Below are 21,159 nucleotides of genomic sequence, written 5' to 3'. Positions count from 1 at the left end.
TTTGGCTTTCCCGAATTTGGGCGGAGACCTCAGGCTCTCAAATTCGTCATGGTTAAGGGGGAGCCTCAGGAGAGCCAGGAGGCTCCTTGCTGATAAAGCTAGTGGGACTGGCAGGACGAAATGGGAAAATGGAGAGGCTTTGGCAATACTGGTCATTACCATCACAGACAGATGAGGTGACCGGTGCTCAGCAGGGGGCTCACAGGGGCTGCAGGGCCCCAGGATAGGGCACCCAGCCCAGGGGAGTGCCAGGGGGTAGGTACCTCCTGGGGGAAGGGATGTCTACGCTGGGACTTCAAGGCGAGGCGGGGTGGGCGGGGAGCGAGAACCTGACTGGAGAGATGGCCAGCTGGCCCACCACAGGCCCACAGTGAGGGGGGGTGGCCAGGGCTGGTGGTGGGCAGTGTGGGTGGAAGGCTGCAGGGCACAGCCGGCGCACCAGGGAGTCACACCTTGGGAGACGCTGTCCTTCACCTCGTGGCGGAGACCTAGAGACCCCAGGGCGAAAGGGGCTCACGCAAGGTCACCGGCTGGGGGCCATTCCAAGCTAGAGGGGTCCAGCAGGGAGAGGCCACTGACCTGCAGGTATCCCGAGTGGAGCTGCAGGAGGAGGTGGTCAGCCTGGCCTGCTGCCAGGAGGAGCAGGGCTTCGGGCTGGGACGTGGAGAATTGTAGCCGGAGGTCTATGTTGCTCAGAGCTGTGGTCACCGGCACCTGCAGGTGGTTCTCCCCAAAGAAGGAGGCTGTGTGAGAGACGGAGCTGGGTCAGTCCCTTGCCTGGAAGAGGAGAGGTGCTGCGGAGGATGCGGGTTTTGTGCTGGCGCAGCTTCACGGTCCTGGGTGGCACTGCCCCCTCACCTGTCCGGTCCTGGCGCCGGAAGGCACAGTCTCACCTTGTGTGCATCCGAGGCCTTAGCTCCAAAGGAGGCCAGACCTATTCCAAGCAACCAGGTTTCCTCCTCAGGAGTTCCTGGGGCCTGGGCCCTCTGACAGCTCTGCCTCTCCTCCCGGGGGCCCCAGAGGATTCTCCATCCTTGGCCGAGTTCCTCTTGGGCCTAATGGAAAACCATCCCTGACCGGGTCACCTGGCCTGGTGGTCTTTGCCCCCAGGAATGGGATTCCAGGAGGATCATCCCTACCCCAGTCGGATCCCTCAGTGCCCATGCTTTGGTTCTTGGACAACGCTTTCCATGCCATGCCCTCCCTCTGTCGGTAGGCTGGGGCCACGGCTGGGGCCTGGCAGTGGTGCTGAAACAAGCAGCCCACCCATCCCCACTTCTCTCCCAGGTGTCTTTGGGGTAAGGGTGCAGTCGCCAGCCCGAGTCCACCAAAGAGCGAAGGCTCTGAGGCCAGATGGAGACCACGTACTGGACCCCAAGTGGGCCCCAGCTTCCTGCATCACGCTGTATTGCTTCCTGCCGCAGGGCTGCTGATTGTCCCTGGGGGGCAGTCAGATCCGGCCCTGTTGTTCCCATGATGGCTGGGAAGCCGTAGCTGACTACAGCTGACTTTTCCCAGCCTGGGTCTGTAGCTAGAGACAAGGCCTGGGAGGGTGGGAGGTTTGCTGAGAGGGCCAGAGGGCCTCCATCCGTGGCTGGTGGTGGCTGTGCAGGGCCCCTTTGGTCTCACCCCAGGACACTACCTCTTTTTAAGAGGCCACATCCTCCAGACAGTTTCCCCAAATTAGCCTCTCTTGACCTCAGACCAGCTGCCACAACTTCTGGTTTGTTCCTTTTGCAGAGATTAGGGCCAATTATAACTTTGACTTGGTCCCCTAGAGGTCCGGGGCTCGTAAAGGCAGGAGACTGGAATGGGTTAAAAAGGTGATTCGTCTCTGTGGGGCTTCCCCTGAGCACTGTGTGCAGGCTGATGGCCTTGCTGGGGATGACCTGGCGCCAGCCACATTTGCACTGGTCCCTGGCCTGAGGAGGTGGCACTGGCTGCCACCGGAGGAGTCCAGGGGATGGCCAAGAAAGATCATGCTCTTCCTTTTGGGCTGAGCTGAAATCCCTCCAGTTAGCCCTCTGGCCAGCAGTGGCTGGTGACGCCAGAACCTGGTCTGACAGGGTAAAGGAATCGAATAAGAGCTACAAAACCGTCTGGGTGGGTATGGGCCCGGCAGGCCCAGCAGAACCACCAGGCCCAGCAGAACCACCAGGCCCAGCAGACCCAGCAGAACCACCAGGCCTAGCAGACCCAGCAAGCCCAGCAGAACCACCAGGCCCAGCAGAACCACCAGCCCAGCAGACCCAGCAGACCTCGGTGCCAGTGAGGGGCAGACCAGAGAATGGATATGGGGTTGGCACCTCATCTGCAAAAGCATTGATTCCTTTTTTTCTCTCAAAATTTAATTAATTTATTTGAGAGAGAGAGAAAAAGGAGAGAAAGAGACCACGAGTGGGAGGGGGGCAGAGGGAGAGGGAGAAACAAACTCTCCACTGAGCAGGGAGGTGGACACAGGGCTTGACCCCAGGACTCCAGGATCACAACCTGAGTGGAAGGCAGATGCCTAACTGTCGGAGCCACCCAGGTGCCCCAAGGGCACTGATTCGAGGCACTGAGGGCAGCCCCAGGACAGAAGGGGAGGACGTGTGGCCTCCTCAGGTTGGAGGCATCACCAGGGCAGGCCGGAGCTCACAGCTGCTGGCAAGAGCTGAGTGTTAACTTTGCAGGAGTTTGCCCTCCGGGCGATGTGGCCGGGTGGCAGTATTTTTACCCTGGAAGAGGCAAGTGCTACAAATCGGGGTTCCCTTTCTCCCAGAAAGCCTGTTGCTCAACCTTTACCTGTTAGGGTGCACAGGGAGGGGCCCTCTGTTGAAGCTGGATGCAGGGACATCGTCATAGTCAGGGCCTCAGGGCCATACCAGGCTGGAAGTGAAGGCGCTGGCTGGCTCTAACCCCTGAACCACCTGCCCCTAGCCCCCTCGCAGAAGAGGAGAGGCCCGGCCTGTTTAGCCTTGTCCTCCAGGCGGAGTGGGAGGGTGGCAGGAAGTAGAGGTACTTTCCAGAGAGCTGGGGTCTGAATGAGTCTATTGAGGGGCTGGGCCCTGCCGTTTCCTGTGGGCCTGGGCAGGAACGCGCTCACACAAGCCGCCTTGTGCGGCTGGAAGTGCACAGGCCAGGCGGCCCCCTCGTCCTAACAGAGGCCTCTGAGGCCTCGCTGGCCAGGGTTCTGGAAACTCTGACAGCGCCGTTCCCCCCACGTCCTGGTCTCCTGCTGCTGCCCCTCGCCGTCTCTGATGGGCTGCAGCTGCAAGGACCCAGAACCCCGGTCCTGGGAGACAGCTGGAGACGAGCTGTGAGTGGGGAGGCAGGACAGGATGAAGCCGTGAGCTAGGAGTCAGTTCCAGAGGGCTTCCTTGGGGAGGTGACGCTGGGAGAGAGGAGCAGGCGGGGGTTTCAAAGGGCAGCAAGGCCAAGTGACAGACTGAAGCAGAGATGTGCGGGCTCTGGAACAGCTGGAGCCAGAGGAGGGGAGGGAAGGAAGCAGCAGCCAAGCCAGCCGCAGGGGCCTGCCTGGGGTCCCAGGGCGGCCGAGGGAGGAGAGAGGCATCCTCACTGCTTGGAGACTTGCCCTGACCCTCCTGGCTGAAGACACAGGATTCACTGAAACACCAGTTCAGGCCTGCAGCAGCTGTGTGGGCCGCCCTCTGGGCTAGGAGAGGGCCCGGTCTGGCCTCTGTGTCACCTTTTGTAAAAATGGGTGCTGCTCCCCATCCCTCCTCCCTCCCTCCCAGCCCCGGAGGTCCTGTGCTGGTCCGGGAGCCCGCTCTGTGCACAGCTGTGCAGGGGGTTCGCAGTGTGGGCCGTCCGGGTGCTGCCCAGCGTTCAGCCCAGGGGCGGCTGCCGCAAGGGCCCTGGGGTCAGTGGGAGGGGCAGCGGGATACTGCACGCCTGGGTTTCTCCGCCGGGGAGACTGCCGTGGGTGGGTGTCCGGGACTACGTAGAGTCTACTTGCGGGTGTGTTCGGGCATGTGGGTGGCTGCTTGGGGGTGTTTGGGGTTTGCATAAGGCTGTGTGTTTGTGCATGTGTGCGCGTGTGGGCTGGGAGCTGCCAGGACAGAGCAGCGATTGTGCCCGCGCCTGCCCTGGGCCTTGGGGCCGCCGCCGTGGCTCAGCTGGGCCCGACTCCGTGAAAGGGGCCATGTGTTCCTGGACGGTTCCCACCCGTCCTCCCGACGCCCGGCCGTCCCCGAGGTTTGCTGAAGGTGGAGCATCCCACAGCTTCCCGGCCTTCCTGACCACGCACAGGGCGCGTCTATCTGGGTCCGGCAGAGTGGCTCCGTCCTTCTTCCTGAGACGAGGGTTTGGGGCACAGAGGAGCCTGTGTCCGTCCCTGCCAAGCCTCTTTTCAGGTGGGGAGACAAGCTTGGGCCACCGTCCCCAGCAGGCCACCCACTGGCAGGGCACAGGTGGGGCGGGCGTCTCTTGCCTCCCTGGGGCGTGTGACTCCTGCCCTCAAGATGCTCTGCTCTTACCTGTCAGCGGCTGGGGAGCATCTCTGCGCACAGCCACCCCCCCCAGGCTCTCCCAGCGGCCAGGCCGGGTCTCAGCCACGGGGCCTCTTCTAGTGTCGGGGGTGGGGGCGGTGGGGGTGCTGCAGACCCCGATCCTCCCACACCACCGGACTGTCTCTCCCTGTCTCTCTGCCATATCTCCTTTGTCTCTGGCTTGGCCACTAGGCCACCTCACTGCCTTATCTGTGTCTCCCCTGGTCTTTCTTTGCCTTTGGCTCCTCTCCCCTGCCTTCCCCTGGCTAGAACCGGGAGCACCCCCGCCCCAGGACGGTCTAGAGAGCTACCCCCAGGCCCCCCACTCCTTGGGTGCTGGGTCTCACGACACCAAAGTTCTCTACAGGGTTAGCATTCAGGGGGGTTTCCAGACACATAAACTGAGGCTTCAGGGCAGCTGCGATTTGACAGGGAAGAGAAAGCCTGTGGGTCTTGGCCCAGCCACCTGTCTGAGCGCCCCCTCCCCCGGAAGTCAGTCCCCTGGTGCCCTGCTCCCGCCCATTCCCGGTTGCCTGGGGGTAGCCTGGGGGTAGCCGGCGGCCCCACCGTCAGCATGCGTGCGTCATGAGCAGCAGCATTCCTGGGTGTCTGCCGCTGCCTGACTTTATAAGGGAGGAAGTTTGGAAGCCCAGCTCCTGGGCAGGATGGCTGGCGGCCGGGCGGGGCGGGGCCGGGGGCGGGGGAGTGCCCAGGGTCTGGGGCAAAGGGGGCGGAGGGAGACCCGGGCACGTACGCTGGGAGGTGAACCCAGTGGTACTGAGATGGAGCAGGAGGTGAGAGATGGATGGGGAGAGAAGGGGATCCAGTCATTCCTTCCTTCCTTCCTTCATTTGCAAATACGGTAACACAGCCACGGAAAAGAAGCCCCCACCGGGGGGAGACAGAAAGCCTGAGAAAGATGTTAAAACTGAGAATGAGAAATGAAGACCCCCCCACTCCATAAAAACTGAACTCAGGAGTCCAGTCAGAGGCCGGAAGAAGGAGAAACCAAGAGAGCCCCAGAAAGCGGGATGTTGGCTGCCAGGCTGCTGCCGTGGGCGGGAGTGAGGAGGGTGAGGAGGGGCACCGGGAGCCGGCTGGGGAGGGCAAGGGGTCCTGATCTGGGGGAAGCCGGACTTCACCGCAGCTCCTTGCGGTTTGGCACCAGGTGTGCACTTCCCGTTCCAGACCCACATCCTAGGCAGGCAGGGGGCAGGCTGGGAGAGGCCTCCTCCTGAGAAGTCTGGCGGGGGCCGTGGGGGAGTGCTCTAGGGCAGCCAAGGCAGGGAGGAAGGGCTCTGTCTCCCCCGTGGGTGTGCATGTGGGTGGCCGTGGGTGAAGGCAGGACGGACCAGGTGCCTGCCCCAGCCGCTGGGCCCTCCCCGGGTCACTCGGGCCCTCCAGAACCCAGGTCAGATGCCCCCCTCCTCCGCCCCCTGTGCCTCCAAAGGCTGCGCTTTTTCTCCACCAGCTTCTGCCCCCAAGCCAGGGAAGGTCTGAGCAGGGTGGGAGGGGGGGAAACTTCCTGAGAACCAGAGCTATGCCCCCAAGGCTCATGGACCCCAAGGCTGATGGGGCTAAGCGCCCTGCAGCGCCCACGCCCACTCCCTTCTCAGAGCTGGGGAAACAGTGCCTTGAGGTGGCCCGAGAACTCAGTCCCCCAGAGCACAGCCACCTGTCACAGTTGCTGGGGTGAGCGCAGGCCGGGCAAGGATGTGGGGTGGTGGGTCCCATCCTGACACTGAGCCTACTAGGGTGTCAGCACCCCCTAGCCCGGCCCAAGGCTCAGCCCTTTCCACTGAGCTGTCCCCTCCCCCCTGCCCCCAGCCCCAGTATCTCTGAAGGGAACAATGGGGGGAGGGCTACAGGGACAGACTTCAGGTCAGGTCCCAGAGACCACATCCCCCTCTCACGGTGGTGACAAGGGCATCCCGAGGGCCTAGACGCTTACTGCCTGCCAGGGCTAGCTGCCTGGGGGATGCCCGCACCCCTGCACCCCTGCAGCGCCCCTGCCCGGCTCTTCTGCCTCCCCGATCTGGGCTCATGGGCCACATCCCATCTCTCAACACTGGAGACCCCAGCTGGGGCCAAGGTGGGCCCGTCTCTCTTCACTCCAGGAGCCCTCGAGCCAGCAGCCTCGCTCCCAGGGCACTCAGGACTTCAGCCGCCTTGCCGGCCCCTTCTGTCTGATTCCCATTCTGGCTTTTGCAAGACCAAGGAGGCCCGGGGCTACAGGACTCCTCAGCTAATGGCCGAGTCCTGCCTCTGGACGCTGGCCTCGCTGCTGCTCCTCTGCCCAAGAGCTTCCTGGCCACCCAAGCCGAGGGGCACGTGTTGGGGAACATTTCCAATGTGGAGATCTCCTCCGAAAGACGATTACCCCTTGGACCAGCGGGGAGGTGACACTAAACTTGGTACAGGACACTGACTGGTGCTCCGGGCTCCCAGCCAGGAGGCCAAGTCTGGGCCTTGTGCGGCACAGAGGAAGCTGGGAGGAAAATGAGCGGTTTGCTGGAGGAGCAGCTCATCCACCCAGGCTGGAGGGCTGGGCTGGGGAGGAAGCAGGGCCTCAATGGAGTCTTTGTGGAAGCCTGCCGCTCCCCTGGCCCGAGGCACAGAGGGGTGGGGTGCTGCAGCGTGGAGCAATCCCGAGAGGCTTTTCCACCTTATAATTTTCCTCCCGGTGCAGGGATCTGAGTGGATTGCCAGGCCCTCCCCCACATCCCCCCCCTGCTTTTCTGGCCTTGGGTGGGGTGGGGGGACAGGGGACCCTGATGGGAGTGGCCCAGGCCTAGGTAGGGTGACTGGGAGGGAAGAAACAGAGCAAGGGACCTTCCTCACCTGCGCTGGGCCCCCTCAGCAGCCCCTTCCCCCTTCCCCCCTGCCCTGGGAGGGAGCCCATCTTATAGTGGAGGGAATGAGGCCAGGGGAGGCCTGTACCTGCGCTAAGTCCTCCAGAGGAGCCTTGCAGAGCTGGCCTGGAGCTCCTGGGCCGGGCTCTGCACTGGGCCTCGTGTCAGGGAGGGACATGTGCACAGGAGCAGTGTGGGGCTGCTGTTGCGTGTGCATCGGAAGTGGGGCATCTGCCGCAGGCTCCGGCAGCAGGAGGGTGTGAGAGCTGGCCCCGAGCCTGGGAGACACACTTTTTCCCTTCCTGTCCTCCGGGGCTCCCTGGGGGGCAGTGGCGGGCGGGAAGGCAGAGGAAGGGAGGGAAGAGCATCTGCTTTCCTGGGCTGCTTTGGCAGCTGGCCTCTCCTGGGGCGGCTGGATGGGTCTGATTCGGGGGCTTGGCCAGATCAGGGAGGGACCTTTTTCAGGGCTGGCTGAGTGTGGCACGTTCCCCAAGCCAGTGATAAATGCTGGGCGTACCCACTGGGGTCTCTGAGATCAGGGAAGAGGATGGAGGGGCAGAGGCCTGGGGTGAGAAGCCGCCCCGGGGCGCTCTGGGGCCACCCCCTCTCTCAGGCTGGACCAGAGCCAGGAAGCAAGCGGAAGCTTGCTGAGCTCCCCTTCAGCTCTGGGATGAGAAACTGCTAAGGGCAGGGCCCTTGGGGAGGTGTCCTGGGGCTTCCCCCAGCCTGGCAGCCTGGACATGGAGACAGTGAGTGTGTGAGCTGGGGTGGGGGTTGCGGAAGCAATGACTGTTGGTCTGGACATAGGCCGGGGCCAAGAGTCTGTGTGCTTGGAGAAGCCATGGCTGCCCCGCAGATCCCCCATCTAAAATGCAAGGAAGAGTGGCGGGGTAATCTCAGGATGGCAGGCCCATGTCCAGGACATGGGGGAAGGAGGGGCTTGGGACAGGCCCTCCCCACGATCCCCTCCAGCCCCATGCTGCCCTGCTCTCTTGGGCCTCTGCTTTCTCACCCGTGCGGAGGGCACCTGGCTGGGGGGACCAACAAACCTGGCCTGCCCAGCCCAGCCTAGCAGGAAGTGGCTGGTGGAGAGCTGTGCTCACTTCAGCAGGGCCATCTCTGACCTAAGAGGCCAGACTGGAAGCTCCCGAGGACGGAACGGAGTGCCCGTATCCCTGCAGGGCACCTGCCGCCCAGGGGGCCCACACGTGTGTGCTGAGGAAGGAAACATCGGCTTGAAGGGGGTACAGGGATCACGTGGAGGTGGCCCTTGGCCCATATGGGGGTTTTCTACCGGCCGACAATAGGCAGGCTGAGCAAGAAGCTTCCAGCGTGGGTGGGATGCCTGCCTGGGAGGGTGGACCGGGAAACCCCAGAGTCTTTGCTAGTGGCCTCTGTGCTTACCGGTCCCCCCGAGATCCCTAGCCTGAGACCTCTTCCCACGGGCAGGCCCAGCTCCTCTTGGGATAGGTTCCTGTCCCCCCACTCCCCACCTTCCGGGCCTGCAGACCCCCCCGACTGTCAGCACCGCCGAGCTCGGCCCACCGCTGTGCCGTCTCCAGCCCGCCTCCTGTCCCCCGGCCTCAGGCACCGGCTCTCCACTCTGGCACCCATGTCTCTGTCTCCAGCACCAACTCTCCGGGGCCCTGGGCCCTCTTGCCAATGCCCCCAAGGCCCCTGCACCAGAAACACCCATGGGGCCCTGCAAACCCAAGCCCACCCATCTCAAGCCAGACTCAGTGTCATCTCTCCCCATACCTGCTTGCCTTCCAGGGAAGGCCTCACCACCCACCCATTGGCGGGCAGAAATCTCAAAGTCCTTTTGGACAGTCTGTCTCGTCTCTCCCCGTGTTCCAGCCATCTTGCCCCTGAATTCTCTTTCGGATTCGTCTCCCCCGCTTTTTCCTCTGTGCCATCCCACAAGGCAGATGGTCACCATCCCTTCCGGGCTTAATGAACTTCCTGCCTTGTTTTGCTACCAGCAACCACTGTTAACCCCACATGAGAGTCACTCTGTCATCTCCCTGGGTCTGGAAGCCTTCGATGGCTCCCCATTGCCCCAGGATCAAGCCCCAACTGTAGGAGGGCACCGAGGGTGCTAGGCCCTCCTGCCCCAGCCCTGCCAGGCTTTCCCGTTCACCTCCCTCGACGACACCCCACGTGCCAGCCTCGCTAAGCCTCGGGCTCTCTTCCACCTGTAAGGAGGCTCGCTGGGCCTCCCGCCGGGCCAGCTCTTCTTTCCTTTCCGCCTGCGAATGCCCTCCTGCTCCTTCCGGAAGGAAGCCTTCCCCGCCCTTCCCCACAGCCCACAGTTCCGGCTCTGTATTTGGGGCGCCAGCACCTCTCAACCGTGCCCTGGGGACTTGTGCTACTGTCACCGCGCTCCCTGCTAATAGCGCGTGTCTTGGGAACAAGACTGGCGGCGCTTGGTGAAGGGAGGTGGGAAGTGGAAGGGGCCAGAGGGCAGCTGCCCCGTTCCTAGCTGACCCAGCCTGGTCTCCCTCCAGGCTTCCCTTCAGTCCTCCTCTGCCTCGGGGTGGGGCAGGAGGCTGCCCCAGCCAGGGAGTGCTTTTCTGGGCCTATGGTGACAGAGTCTGGTGCTTGTTTTTAAAGAAAATAGAATGGGAGCCCCTATTTATAGCTGGAGGCCGCAGCCCCAGACAGGAGAGGGCTGGGGTTGAGGCTATGCAGGCTCCGTTCAGGCAGGGGCCGGGGGTGGCGCCATTCCCAGGCCCCCTGCCCCCCTGTCTCAGCCTCCACGGAAGTGCCTGTGGGATCCTGACATCCCCAAGACAGGGACAGGACGACAGGATGTAGCCTGTGCTTCAGGGCGGGGGAAGGAGGGGACTTGGGTGAGAGGATGGAAAGTTCCTCTCAGGGTTGGTCTCTGGGGCCCAGAGCCCCTTATGGGAATGAGTGGAGGTGAGGTGTGTCTGCTGGGAAGGCCCAGGGAAGGACACGTGTGCGGAGGGCTGGGTGCACGCAGCACTTTGGGTTCCCCGGACTTGGACTAGGTCGAGGAAAGGGAACAGGCAGGGTCAGAGACCCGGGGCAGCCGAAGACAGAGAGACAGCCATGGGGAAGGGACAGGGGATGGGGGGAGAGCTTGGCCGTCTGCGTGGAGAGGATAAAGGAAGCCCGGAGGGGCTGGAGGTGGAGGCTTCTGGGCCGCGGAGTCTTCATGGTGCTCTGGGCAGTGTGGGCAGAGCCTGAGCTGCGGCCGGAGGAGGCGCAGGGGGCAGGTGTCTCTGCTGCCTTCACCCCAGAAGGCTGGGCCGTGCCCACTCCGGCCCCACAGGGCCCGGGGCCTGGAGACCCTCTGTCTTGGGCGGGGGAGCGGGGGGATGTGGGGGGGTGCCCAGACCTGCTTGGAGGCAGAGAAATGCTATAGGGGCAGGGCCTGCGCAGAGGAGTCCCCGGGGGATGGGTGAGGTGGTGTGGGACCCGCTAGGGGTTAGCCACCCACGGCAGAGGCTGGGGCCTGGCCTCACCTGCTGTCCCCTCTACCCAGACCTCTCCCTCCGCTGTGGGTTGTGCCCTTGGAGGCCGTGGCGTGGCTGGGCCCTGGGGCCTGGGGCCTGTGTCATGGAGCTGTAGCTGTAGCCACAGCCAGTGACTCAGACGGTTAAAAAAAGGAGCAGCTTGGAGCGGTGACTCAACTGGCTCTGGAGGGGCTGGGTGGGTCTGGCTGGTACAAGATGGGGTGGTCTGGGTTTATTTTTAGTAGGGTGGGGCTCGAGCAAGGGGGTGGAAGACGGGAGCCGGGGGTGGAGCAGAGCCCTACCCTCATCCTGGGAGAGCCCCGGGCTCTGCGCGGACTGGGAGAGTGGTTTCTAGGTACCAGGCCGCGTGGGCAGGCCAGGCAGCCCCTTCAGCACCTTCCAGGCCAACCCACTCTGCTGTACGTCCCCAGACAGGCCGCTGGCTCTCTGCACAGAGGCAGGCCCCCCCCCCCCCCCCCGTCCCATTCTCCAGGAGCTGGAGCTCTGAACTTTACAGCTGACCTTGGGGCTTGGCTATGCGACCCCGGAGCCAGAGACTGCCCAAGGCCACACAGCAAGGCCAGGTACCCTGAAGGCTGCGGTCCCCAGCCGGCTCTCCCACCCCAGGACTGTGAGCGGTTGGGGGGTCAGGCCCTCACCGGAGTCCTCGCCCCTGGAAGAGCTCAGCTGGGCCTCAGCAGGATGGCTTGAAGCACGTGGGCATCAGATGCCCGGACACGGGGCCCAGGCGGGGGCGGGCGCCTGGATGCCGTTGGCGCACATGCACATCCGGGGAGCGGAGCCCAGCTCGGTGACTGGTGATGGGGGTTCCTTCTCCGAAGCTGGGGCCTGGACCTGCCCAGCCCCCACCTGAAGCGCCCCCCAGCTGGAACGCTCCCCCCCACCGGCCCCCACCCCACCGCAGTCTCCAGGAATCACTCTCCCCCCAGGGACTCTGATCTGGTGCACGTGCACCCCCAGCGCCCCCAGCGCCCCCAAAGGGTCCCAGCGGCTCAGGGCGGAGGGGCCTCCTCAGTCTGGGCTTCCTCCGTGGCGCAGTCCCTCCCGTAACGCCCCGTGGGAGCCCGGGTGGTCCCTTCACGTGTCCAGCCCTGCCCCCACCCCACCCCGGAGGGGCCCCAGGTGTGCCCGGGGGCAGGGCAGAGGTGGATGTCTAGGCTCCCGCCCTACAGCAGTTCCCGCTGCTCATTCTCTTCATCCCCACCCCTCTGCTCTCCGGACAGTCTGGGGTTCATCTTGTTATTCTTTCAATACATCCTGGTTGTGCCCTACCCGGAGCCACGATCTCTGTCTGAGGGCCCTTTAGGGATGAGGCCGGGGAGGGGCTGGGAGGGCTGGCTTCTCCTTACAGTGGGGGGGGGGGGGGGTCGGTGCTCAGCCCAGTGAGCCCTCGGCTGAAAAGCCCCCTCCCCCTTCCTGAGGGGTCCCCAGCTGGCCCGCAGCAGCTGGTTGGTGGACCCTTGGGGACTCATCGCTGCTTTTCCATGTCACTGAGTCCCACACAGACCTGCTCACAAGGCCACCCCATCCAATCCCTGACCTCGGAACCCTTCTCAAAGATCGCCAGGTTGCTGGGCCCGCCCCCAGTCCAGAGGACAATGGGAGTAACCCAAAGACAGGGACTTCAGGGGCTGGCACCTGCTGAGGGCTTACTCTGGCAAAGGGCTCTGATCCTCAACACCCATGGGCCGCAGGCATCATTTGTCCCCATTGAGAGAGAAGACTGAGGCTCAGAAGGCTGAGTCACTTCCCAAGGTCACACATCAAGGGGTAGGGCTGGAGTGAGGTCCTTGGCTCTCTAATGCCATGTTCCTTCCCCAGTGTCCCTGACCTCCTGCCTCCCCGCAGCCCAGAGGAGGGAGCCGTGGGCCTGAGTCAGGACGAGGGGCAGGAGGGGCTCGCTCTTAGCTGCTCCCAGGCACCCAAAAAGGGTGATTTGTTCCTTCCCTGACCATGGTGGGAAGTTGTGTGGATGTGTGCGCCTGAGGCCTGCCTGGCCGGCCTCCAACTGCAGGGGAGCGGGCTGGCCCAGCTGCTGTGCGCAGGGAAGGGGAAGGGAGGGGTCCAAGTCGTGGGAATCAGCGTCTGGGGCCCAGGGCCCACTGATATTTATAGCTGGCCCCTCCTGGACCGTGGGCGGCGGTTGCTCTTAGGTGGGAAAGGAAGTTGGTGTCCTCTCTCCAGCCCTGTCCTGTCCCCAGAGAGGAGGCAGGCCTCCAGAGGCCTCGCTTGCCTGGCCGTGGTGCTGGGGGCCATGAATCCTGAGTCCGAGGTTTCTCCCGGGACGGCTGCTGAGGGGCTGGACGCTCTCCTTGCTAGGCTCTGGGCCAGGCTGCTGAGCAACACTGTTGCACGCGCATGTGCACGCATGTGCGTATGTGTACCTCCAGGGCATCACGCTGACGGAGGTCACGGCTTGGGCAGAAAGGCCTGCGGGCCCACGGAGAAGGAGGGCAGGGCCCCAGGAAGGGCTGGGAAAGGCTCCCGGGGTGGTGGTTCTGGAGCCGGGTTGTGAAGGATGAGAAGAGAAACCAGGTGCCAGGGCTCATGGATTCTCACCTGATGGCCGAGCTCCTCCACCGCCCGTGGGACACGGGCTCGCCCTGAATGCAGAGGCCGAGAGGCCGGAGGGGGAGAGGGGGCCCGGCACAGTCATGGTATCTTGGGGCCCTCGGGAGTGTGGCACCAGGAGGCTCCTGCCTGCTGGGGGCTCAGGGACATCCCGTTTGGTTCAGGGAGTGGCAGGAGGGGGATGCTGGGACAGGAGAGGCCCGGTCCACGGCCTCGCTGGGAGGACGGTGGGCTTGGCTTCTGTTCCCTGCCTTCAGGCCTCCTGACCTGACTCCATCTGGGAAAGGACATGTTCCGGGCCCTTGGTGTCATCCTACTCAGTGATCAACATGCCCCTCTGGGCTCAGTCCTGCGTGGAGCAAGACGGTGGAGACCCCTGGGGAGAGTGGGTGGGAGGTGGGCCCGTGGGAGGCTGCTGGAGCTGTGGCCGCCACCCAAACAGGATTCAAGGACAGAGAGCAGGGAGGCTCAGCCCCCACCTTGCTACGGACTTGGTGTGTGACCCCGAGAGACTAGCTGTTCCTGTCTGGGCCCCTGTTTCCCTACGAACCATGGGGAGATTGGTTGGAGCTGGGGGGGGCCTCTGCGGTAAGGTCTGGGAGGGGAGGCAGCCTCAATGACCCACCGTGACAGTCAAGCCATGAAGACATGCTCGGAAATAGGTTAGTGCCACGGTGGCCCGAGGCCTGGCGGATGCACAGCGGAATGTGGTCAGGGCCCAGAGGGGGAAGGAATGGTCCGCAGAGCGTGGGGAGCCCCGCCACCAGGCCACCTCGATGGCAGACCTCAGTGCTACTGCCCTACATCTAGGACGAACGCGGCTTTGTGTGCTATCCAGGCCATCGAAAGGGGTCGGGGACTTTCTTGAAAAGGATTTGCTTGTGCTGCCACAAAGTACGGGGTGTCTGGAGAGGTGGGGTAGGGGGACACAGGAGCAGAGATCTAGGCTCCTCAGTGAGCTGTGTCTCCCCTGCTGGTGGGGTCTGGGCCCACCGGTGGGTGATGGCCCCACCCAGGCTGTTGTGGAGGTGAGGGACAACACTGCAACCTATGTGCCCGGAGCGTGCCTCTGCACTTCTCTGAGCCTCAGTTTCCACATCTCTAAAATAGGAATGTTTCTTGACTGGGGGGGGGGGGTGCTGTGAGGCTGTGCACACACCTGTGCACACACGGTGGGCCTCCCCCTGGGGATGCCTCTGCAGGTGGGAGTCCAAGTAGCCGATAGCTCCGCCCCGCTCCTCCTCCCCCGCTGGGAACGACCCACCCTTCTGAGGCGCCCCTCCTCTAGGGAATCCAAGTAAGAAACCGTCCATACAAGCTCCGTTGTCGTTCATTCCGAATCACTCATCTACAGTCGGTGGTACCCATAACAGCATAACTTGAAACGCATCCGAAGCTGCACCCGGAGAAAGAGTCTTAACTCTAGAGAGCTCTGCAGAACTGGGCATACGTTGGGGCAGGGGGAATGTTGGAGGCAAGAGGGGAGCTGGGTGGAGCCAGGAGTTGGGGGAGCAGGAGCAGAGGGAGCAGGAGGGGAGCAGGCCCAGGCCCAGGGGCCCCTCGGGCACCTGCTCCTGGTGCGTATAGGGCGTATAGGGGCCACAGACGGCGCAGCAACCCCTGCCCCCATCCCGTCCACACCTCATTCTCCCGGGCGCCCCCGCCCAGGTTCGTGAGCGCAGCTGGCCCTGTACACGGTTGTTCATACTTGTGCGCACACCCACATCTGTATGCGCCAGTGAGGGTGTGCTGCGGGCTCTTTCCAACCCCCTCCCCTGCCTGCCCCTCCTGGGCAGCACGCCCAGTTCCCAGAAGCAGCCTGTGCACTTCCTCTGAGAGCTCCATGCGCACCCGCTCTCCTCCCGCAACCGCGCCAGCAGCCTGGCCCACCTGGCCACCCGGCTCCAGGCGGCAGCACCAGAAGACCCTCCTGTCCCGCCCTGGGGGTGGAGTGGAGGGTGGCTCAGCTACACTCCTGGAACAGCTTTTCCAGATCTGGGTGGGCTGAGCCAAGGGCCTGGCCTCTGCGCTGCACACACACCTCCACACCGCTGCTCCCCAGGGGATCCCTAGGAGCAGGGCAATCTACTCAGACTTGATTCCTTGCCCTGGATGCCTCCATGGTCCTGTTCTCTCAGACGCCCCGAGGCCGCACCCAGCTAAATCAGGGGCCCCCCCTTACAGGTCCTCCTGCCCCAGCCCAAGTCAGACTCCCCCCTCTCACCCCGTCTCTGAGAGCGGCTGTGCCAGGTGGGGCGAGAGGTGTGGGAGCCGCTGGCCCTGCGGCCTCTGCGCTCTCCTGGACTCCTGCTGCTCCCTGGAGCCCGGCTGCCAACATGGGCTCGAACCCAGTCTCTCCCGCCACGTGTCCCTCTGCCCAACGCCTCCCAGGGGGCTCCCAGGGGGCTCGACTCCCAGGCCTCATGACCCAGATGCTCTGGGATGCTGACAAATGCAGGGAAAGCATCCCCTCGGGCCTCACTCTGGTACCTGAAACCTTTAGGGCCTTTGGGGCTCGGGGTGTCCAGGAGGGACGGGAGTGATGCCTTCCTCAAGAGGGGCCTGACCCCTGTGCAGAGAGCAGGACATGGGGCTGAGCCAGACGGGGGGGGGGGGGTGGGGGGGGTGGGGGGGGTGGGGGGGGTGGGGGGGGTGCAGAGAGGGCTCGTTGGAGGGGGAGGCTTCAGCTCTCCATACCCTCCGCATTCCCAATTCTTCCCAAGGGCAGAGGTGGGCTGAACATGACAAGCCCCTGCTGCCATGCCACTCCCCTGCCTTAACATCGGTGGCTCCCATTGCCAGGAGGCACAAGCTGGGGCTGTATTCTGATCTTTAAGGATTCTGTGCCCCGGCCCAATGGCTCCTCCTGGCTCGTGCTCACAATACATCTTCTAACCAGGCTGCTGGGCTTCCTGTCTCTATATGCTCTTCCTGTATCCACCCCAGTGCCTTTGCTCAGGCCGAGCTCCTGCCTAGAGTATGGACCCCCTTCCTGTCCTCCAAGGCTTGGTTCCGGGATCACCCTCCGGCCTGCCCCAGCTTGCCTGTCAACGTTTCTTCTCCATACTCCTCATCTGGATCTTTGCAGACATGACAGGAGTTGCTGTGTGGGTTTTAATTTGCCTTTCTGCCTCCGGAATGCGTGTACGCTCAGCCCTTCCATTTCTGTGTACCCCTCGTTGCCCAGCACAATGCTCGTACAGCGTGGATGCTGAGAAGATGTTGGAGAGTGGCTTCCCGTCGAAGCCCAAAGAGAGGGGGTGCTGGAATCACTCAGCTGGAGCCTGCAGGCTGCCTAAGCGGCCCACTCCAGTCACCTCAGATGGCCCCTGCCCACCTCTCCAGAGGCCCAGCCCATCACCCAGGCCCCAACACTTTGAAGGAAGGGGTCCCTGGGAAGAGGAGCAGAGAGCCTGGGGATCCAGCTCTGACTCACCCCAGTAGGGGGTCCCCCCTGACTCATTTCCCTCTGGGTACCTCGTGATGCTGTCTGTTAGAGCTGGCTTCCCCATAGGACAGGGAGAAGGGTGTGGCCCGGCCCCTGGAAGGGAGACTCCGGCCCTTCCTCTGCTCAGAGTTGCTTTTGGGAATGGTCCCGAAAGATGGAGGCTGGAGCACTGATTCATACTTGGGCAGTAGTGACTGATGAGCCCTGAGGCCACAGTTCCCAGGGCATAGGAGACCCTGCCTTGCCTCTGGGAAGAAGGCTGCCCTGGAGGGATCTGGGAGTGTAACACAGAGGAGACGAGTCCTAGTGCACTCGGAAGGTCAACTGTCACTCGGTCTCTGCTGGGGTCAAGCGCCAACGCCCAGGGCAGGGAAGCGTGGCACGGGTTGCCCGGGGCTGTCTGAGGGACCCTCTGAAGGTGCCAGGAGGCTGAGGAGTGGGTGCTCCTGGCTGTCACCAAGCAGGCCTTCTGGGTCAGCAGGGGAGGGAGGGGAGTCAGGAGCTGGAGAGGACAGCAGGAGGAAGGTGGGGAAGGGACTGTACCGACCGACCTGCCTGACAAAGGACACGCAGGGGGCAGGGGAGGCTGCAGGCTGGGGCCCCGCGGGGCCCTGCGCGGGTGGGGCAGGGTGGCCCCCTCTCCCGTTCCCACCTCAAGCACAGGGGTTCCTGGCCTGGGCGGCTGAGGCTGGGCTGCTGGCCGCTTGCTGTCCCCAGGCGTCCTTTGGGCACCAGCGCGGGCACCTGAAGCCTCGAGGAGTGGGGAGTGGGGAGTGCAGCCGGGAGGCGCCCCTGAAACCCACTGTCCTGCACAAGCCACACCCTGACCTGGCGGGCCAGCCTCAGTGGGCCCACGGGAGCCCCGCGGGACCGCCTGCATCCCGGGTGGGACCCCTGCGGGCGGCCTGGGGTGGCAGCCGCGCGGCCCCTGCCCTCACCCGACGCCTCCGGGCCCTCGGGTGCCCTTCCCTGCCGCCCAGCACCCGCTCCGGCCGCAGCCCCTACTCACCCGCGGAGGAGGCGCCGGCCCACAGAGCCAAGGCCAAGGCCAGGGGCAGCGCGGGGCCCGGGGGCACGGGCTGCTGACCCCGCATCGCGGCAGGTCGGTGGGGCCGGGCGGAGCCGGAGCGCGGGGAGCCCACGGAAGGCACCGGAGGAGGCTGCTGCGACTGGGGCCGGGCGCTGGGGCCGGCGGGGCCGCCTTCCTTGACTCGGGGGCGGGGCAGGGCCAGCCCGCGCTCTGGTTTCAGGACGGCTCCCCCGCGGCCCCCTCGCCCCCAACTTCCTTAAAGGGCCCGAGCCGGGCTGCTCCTCCCTGGGCAGGGCTGGGATGACCCCGCCAGCTCCGTCAGCCCGCGGCCCACCCTGCAGACCTGGCACCAAGCCCCCGGGGAGCCGGGACCCCGCGCTCAGACCCCAGGGCTCCCGGAGACCTACTCTGGGGGAGAGCCGAGCTGGGCTAGCCCCTCACTTCTCTCTCCTGCCCTCGCGAGGCCTGGGGTGTGTGTGTGCGCGCGTGTGTGCCTGTGTGTGTACACGCTCCATGCCCAGGAGGACAGCCGCCTACGGCTACACAGACTGCTTTGGGGCTGCTTTCCTCTAAGGTCTCCTGGGGACTGTATTTGGGCAGAGAGCACTGGCCTGAGGTCCTGCACTGCTGTGTCCCCTGGCATCGTGACCTTGGCCCTCTGTCCTGCAGAGCCTCTGCTCCCTGGTCTGTAAAGGAGAGATGTTCTAGACTCTCCCGAAAGGCAGGAGGGATTCTCAACCCCATGGTGTCATTTGCCTCAAAATAACCCTGTAAGATGCGTGACTCCCTCTCTTTCCCTCCCCCACTCCCCACCGCCCCATTTTATGGGTGCAGAGATGGAAGTGGTTCTTACAAAACCCCAGGTGGAGTATAGGTCCCTGGCCCTTCGGGACTAGGACCCCCGGCCTCCTAACTCCTGAATCCGGGTGTTTGGTCTTCCCGGGGCTGCCTCCTGGAAATCTGGTCCTGGATTAGCTCCTACCTAACAGCTTCAGGTTGGGGCCCTGCTCCTCGTGACTCCCTCCTAGGCAACAGCATCTCTCTTGGCCCAAACAGGAGGAGAAAGGCCAACACCTCTGCAGGACTGCCCGCGCATCCCTGAGTCGCAGCATTGGGCATCGTCTGGTCTCCGCATCTCTGCTCAGGAGGCAGGTGGAAGAGCACCCCTAGAGTGCTTTCCCCTCCCTTCTCTCGTCAGAGCCCCTCTTTCAGGGGCGTCTGGGTGGCTCAGTGGTTGAGCATCTACCTTTGGATCAGGTCATGATCTCAGGGTCCTGGGATCGAGTCCCAATCAGCTCCCTGCTTAGTGGGGAGCCTGCTTCTCCCTCTCCCTCTTCCCCCTCCCCTGCCCCTGGCTCATGCTCTCTCTCAAATAAATAATAAAATCTTTAAAAAAAACTCTCTTTCACACCTGCCTGCTTCAGCCCACCCCAACTCCACCCCACCAGCACTCTCTTCCCAGCTCCTCCTCACCTTAAAACTTTTGAAATTAATTAATTAATTTTAAGATTTTATTTATTTATTTGAGAGAGAGAGAGCACACAAACAGGGGGAGTGGCAAAAGGAGAAGGAGAAGCAGGCTCCCCACACAGCAGGGAGGGCAACAGTGCTTGACCCCAGGGCCCCCCAGATCGTGACCTGAACTGAACATAGATGCTTAACCGATGAAGCCATCCAGGTGCCCCTAATTTATTTTTTATTTCAGATCTAAAAAAAAAAATCATAATCAACATATACTGTTATATCAGTTTCAGAAGTAGACCATAGTGATGTATGCATCACAAAATGCTCACCGCAGTAAGTGTAGTTACCATCCATCATCGTACAAAGTTGTCATACTATTTTTAAGATTTTTATTTATTTATTCATGATAGACACACACAGAGAGAGAGAGACAGAGACACAGGCAGAGGGAGAAGCAGGCTCCATGCGGGGAGCCCGACACGGGACTCGATCCCGGGACTCCAGGATCACGCCCTCGGCCAAAGGCAGGCTCCAAACCACTGGGCCACCCAGGGACCCCCAAGTTGTCATATTATTGACTCTATTCCCTATGCTGTACTTTTCATCCCTGTGATGTATTTATTTTATAGCTGGAAGTTTGTACCACTTGATCTTCTTCACCTATTCTGCTCACCCCCCACATTCCCTCCCCTCTGGTGACCCTCAGTTTGTTCTCTGTATTTATGACTCTGCTTCTACAGTTGCTGTTTGTTCGCTTGTTTTGTTTTTTAGGTTCCACTTATGAGCCAGACAATACGGCATTCACTTTTTTCTGGCTGACTTATTTCATTTAGCAAAATACCATCCAGCTCTGTCTGTGTTGTTGCAAATGACAAGATTTCATTCCTTTTGCTGGCTGAGTAATATTCCACCGTGTGTGTGTGTGTGTGTGTGTGTGTGTGTGTGCGCATGCGCTGGAGACCCGGGATCGAGGTCCACATTGGGCTCCCTGCATGGAGCCTGCTTCTCCCTCTGCCTGTGTCTCTGCCTCTCTCTCTCTCTGTCTCTCGTGAATAAATAAATAAAATCTTAAAAATAAATAAATAAATAAATAAATAAATAAATAAATAAGGAAATCCTGATCTTATGCTACTTCTATTTTTAGTTTTTTGAGGAAACACCATACTGTTTTCTAGAGTACTCTGGGCTCTCTCTCTTTGACTAGTGACTATGCCACCATGTGTACAACATTTCATAGTGTGCAACAGAATTGAGCCCCATTTGCAGGTGAAAAAACTGAGGCTGAGAGAGATTGAAGGCCTTGGGCTGGTCTACATGGCCATGAAGAGGTGGAGCCAGGTCTTTGAGGGCAAGCCCGGCGCTCTTACCACCACAGCTAGCGTGCTGGTGTCATGTCTGTGCGGCGGTTGTGAAGCTGATCTCGAACCTGGGCCCTGAGTTTGAAACCCAGCCCTCCTACTTGGCTGTCTAACCTTGAACAAGCTGCTCAGTTTTCTCATTTGCAGAACTGGGTTAGTGAGGATTAAATGCATTCATGTACCTCCTATGCCTCCCCCCAGGCCGGCATGCAGCAGGCGCTCCACACACGCTTGTCCTTTCTTTTCCTTCTCTGTAGCGCTCCCTCCCTCCTGCCCTTCACAGTTTGTACACAGCTCCACACTCACCACCTCCCTTGATGAAAAGTCAGACCCTTGAGGGCTGAACTTTCCTTGCCAGGGGCAGCTGCATTCAGTAGGTGCTCAATAAATGTGCACTGGGGCTGACTAAGAAGCCAGTGCTGCTGTTCTGTGGGGATTTTGGC

The 21,159-nt window shown here is 62.3% G+C and overlaps 1 protein-coding gene across 1 annotated transcript in view; it reads right to left on the bottom strand.

Moving 5' to 3' along the window:
- Positions 1–18,073, bottom strand: part of CSPG4 (chondroitin sulfate proteoglycan 4) — a 33,186-nt gene extending 15,113 nt beyond the window's left edge. The window contains exons 1-2 of the mRNA XM_041743595.1: positions 17,874–18,073; positions 580–743 (exon numbers count right to left, since the gene is read on the bottom strand). Of these exons, the coding sequence (XP_041599529.1) occupies positions 580–743; positions 17,874–17,958 (249 nt within the window). The 5' untranslated portion in view covers positions 17,959–18,073. The remainder of the gene's footprint in view (positions 1–579; positions 744–17,873) is intronic.
- Between the last annotated feature and the right edge of the window lie 3,086 nt (positions 18,074–21,159).

This window comes from Vulpes lagopus, chromosome 2 (assembly GCF_018345385.1).
Source record: "Vulpes lagopus strain Blue_001 chromosome 2, ASM1834538v1, whole genome shotgun sequence".
Taxonomy (NCBI): domain Eukaryota; kingdom Metazoa; phylum Chordata; class Mammalia; order Carnivora; family Canidae; genus Vulpes; species Vulpes lagopus.
This window is presented reverse-complemented; position numbering and strand designations above follow the sequence as displayed.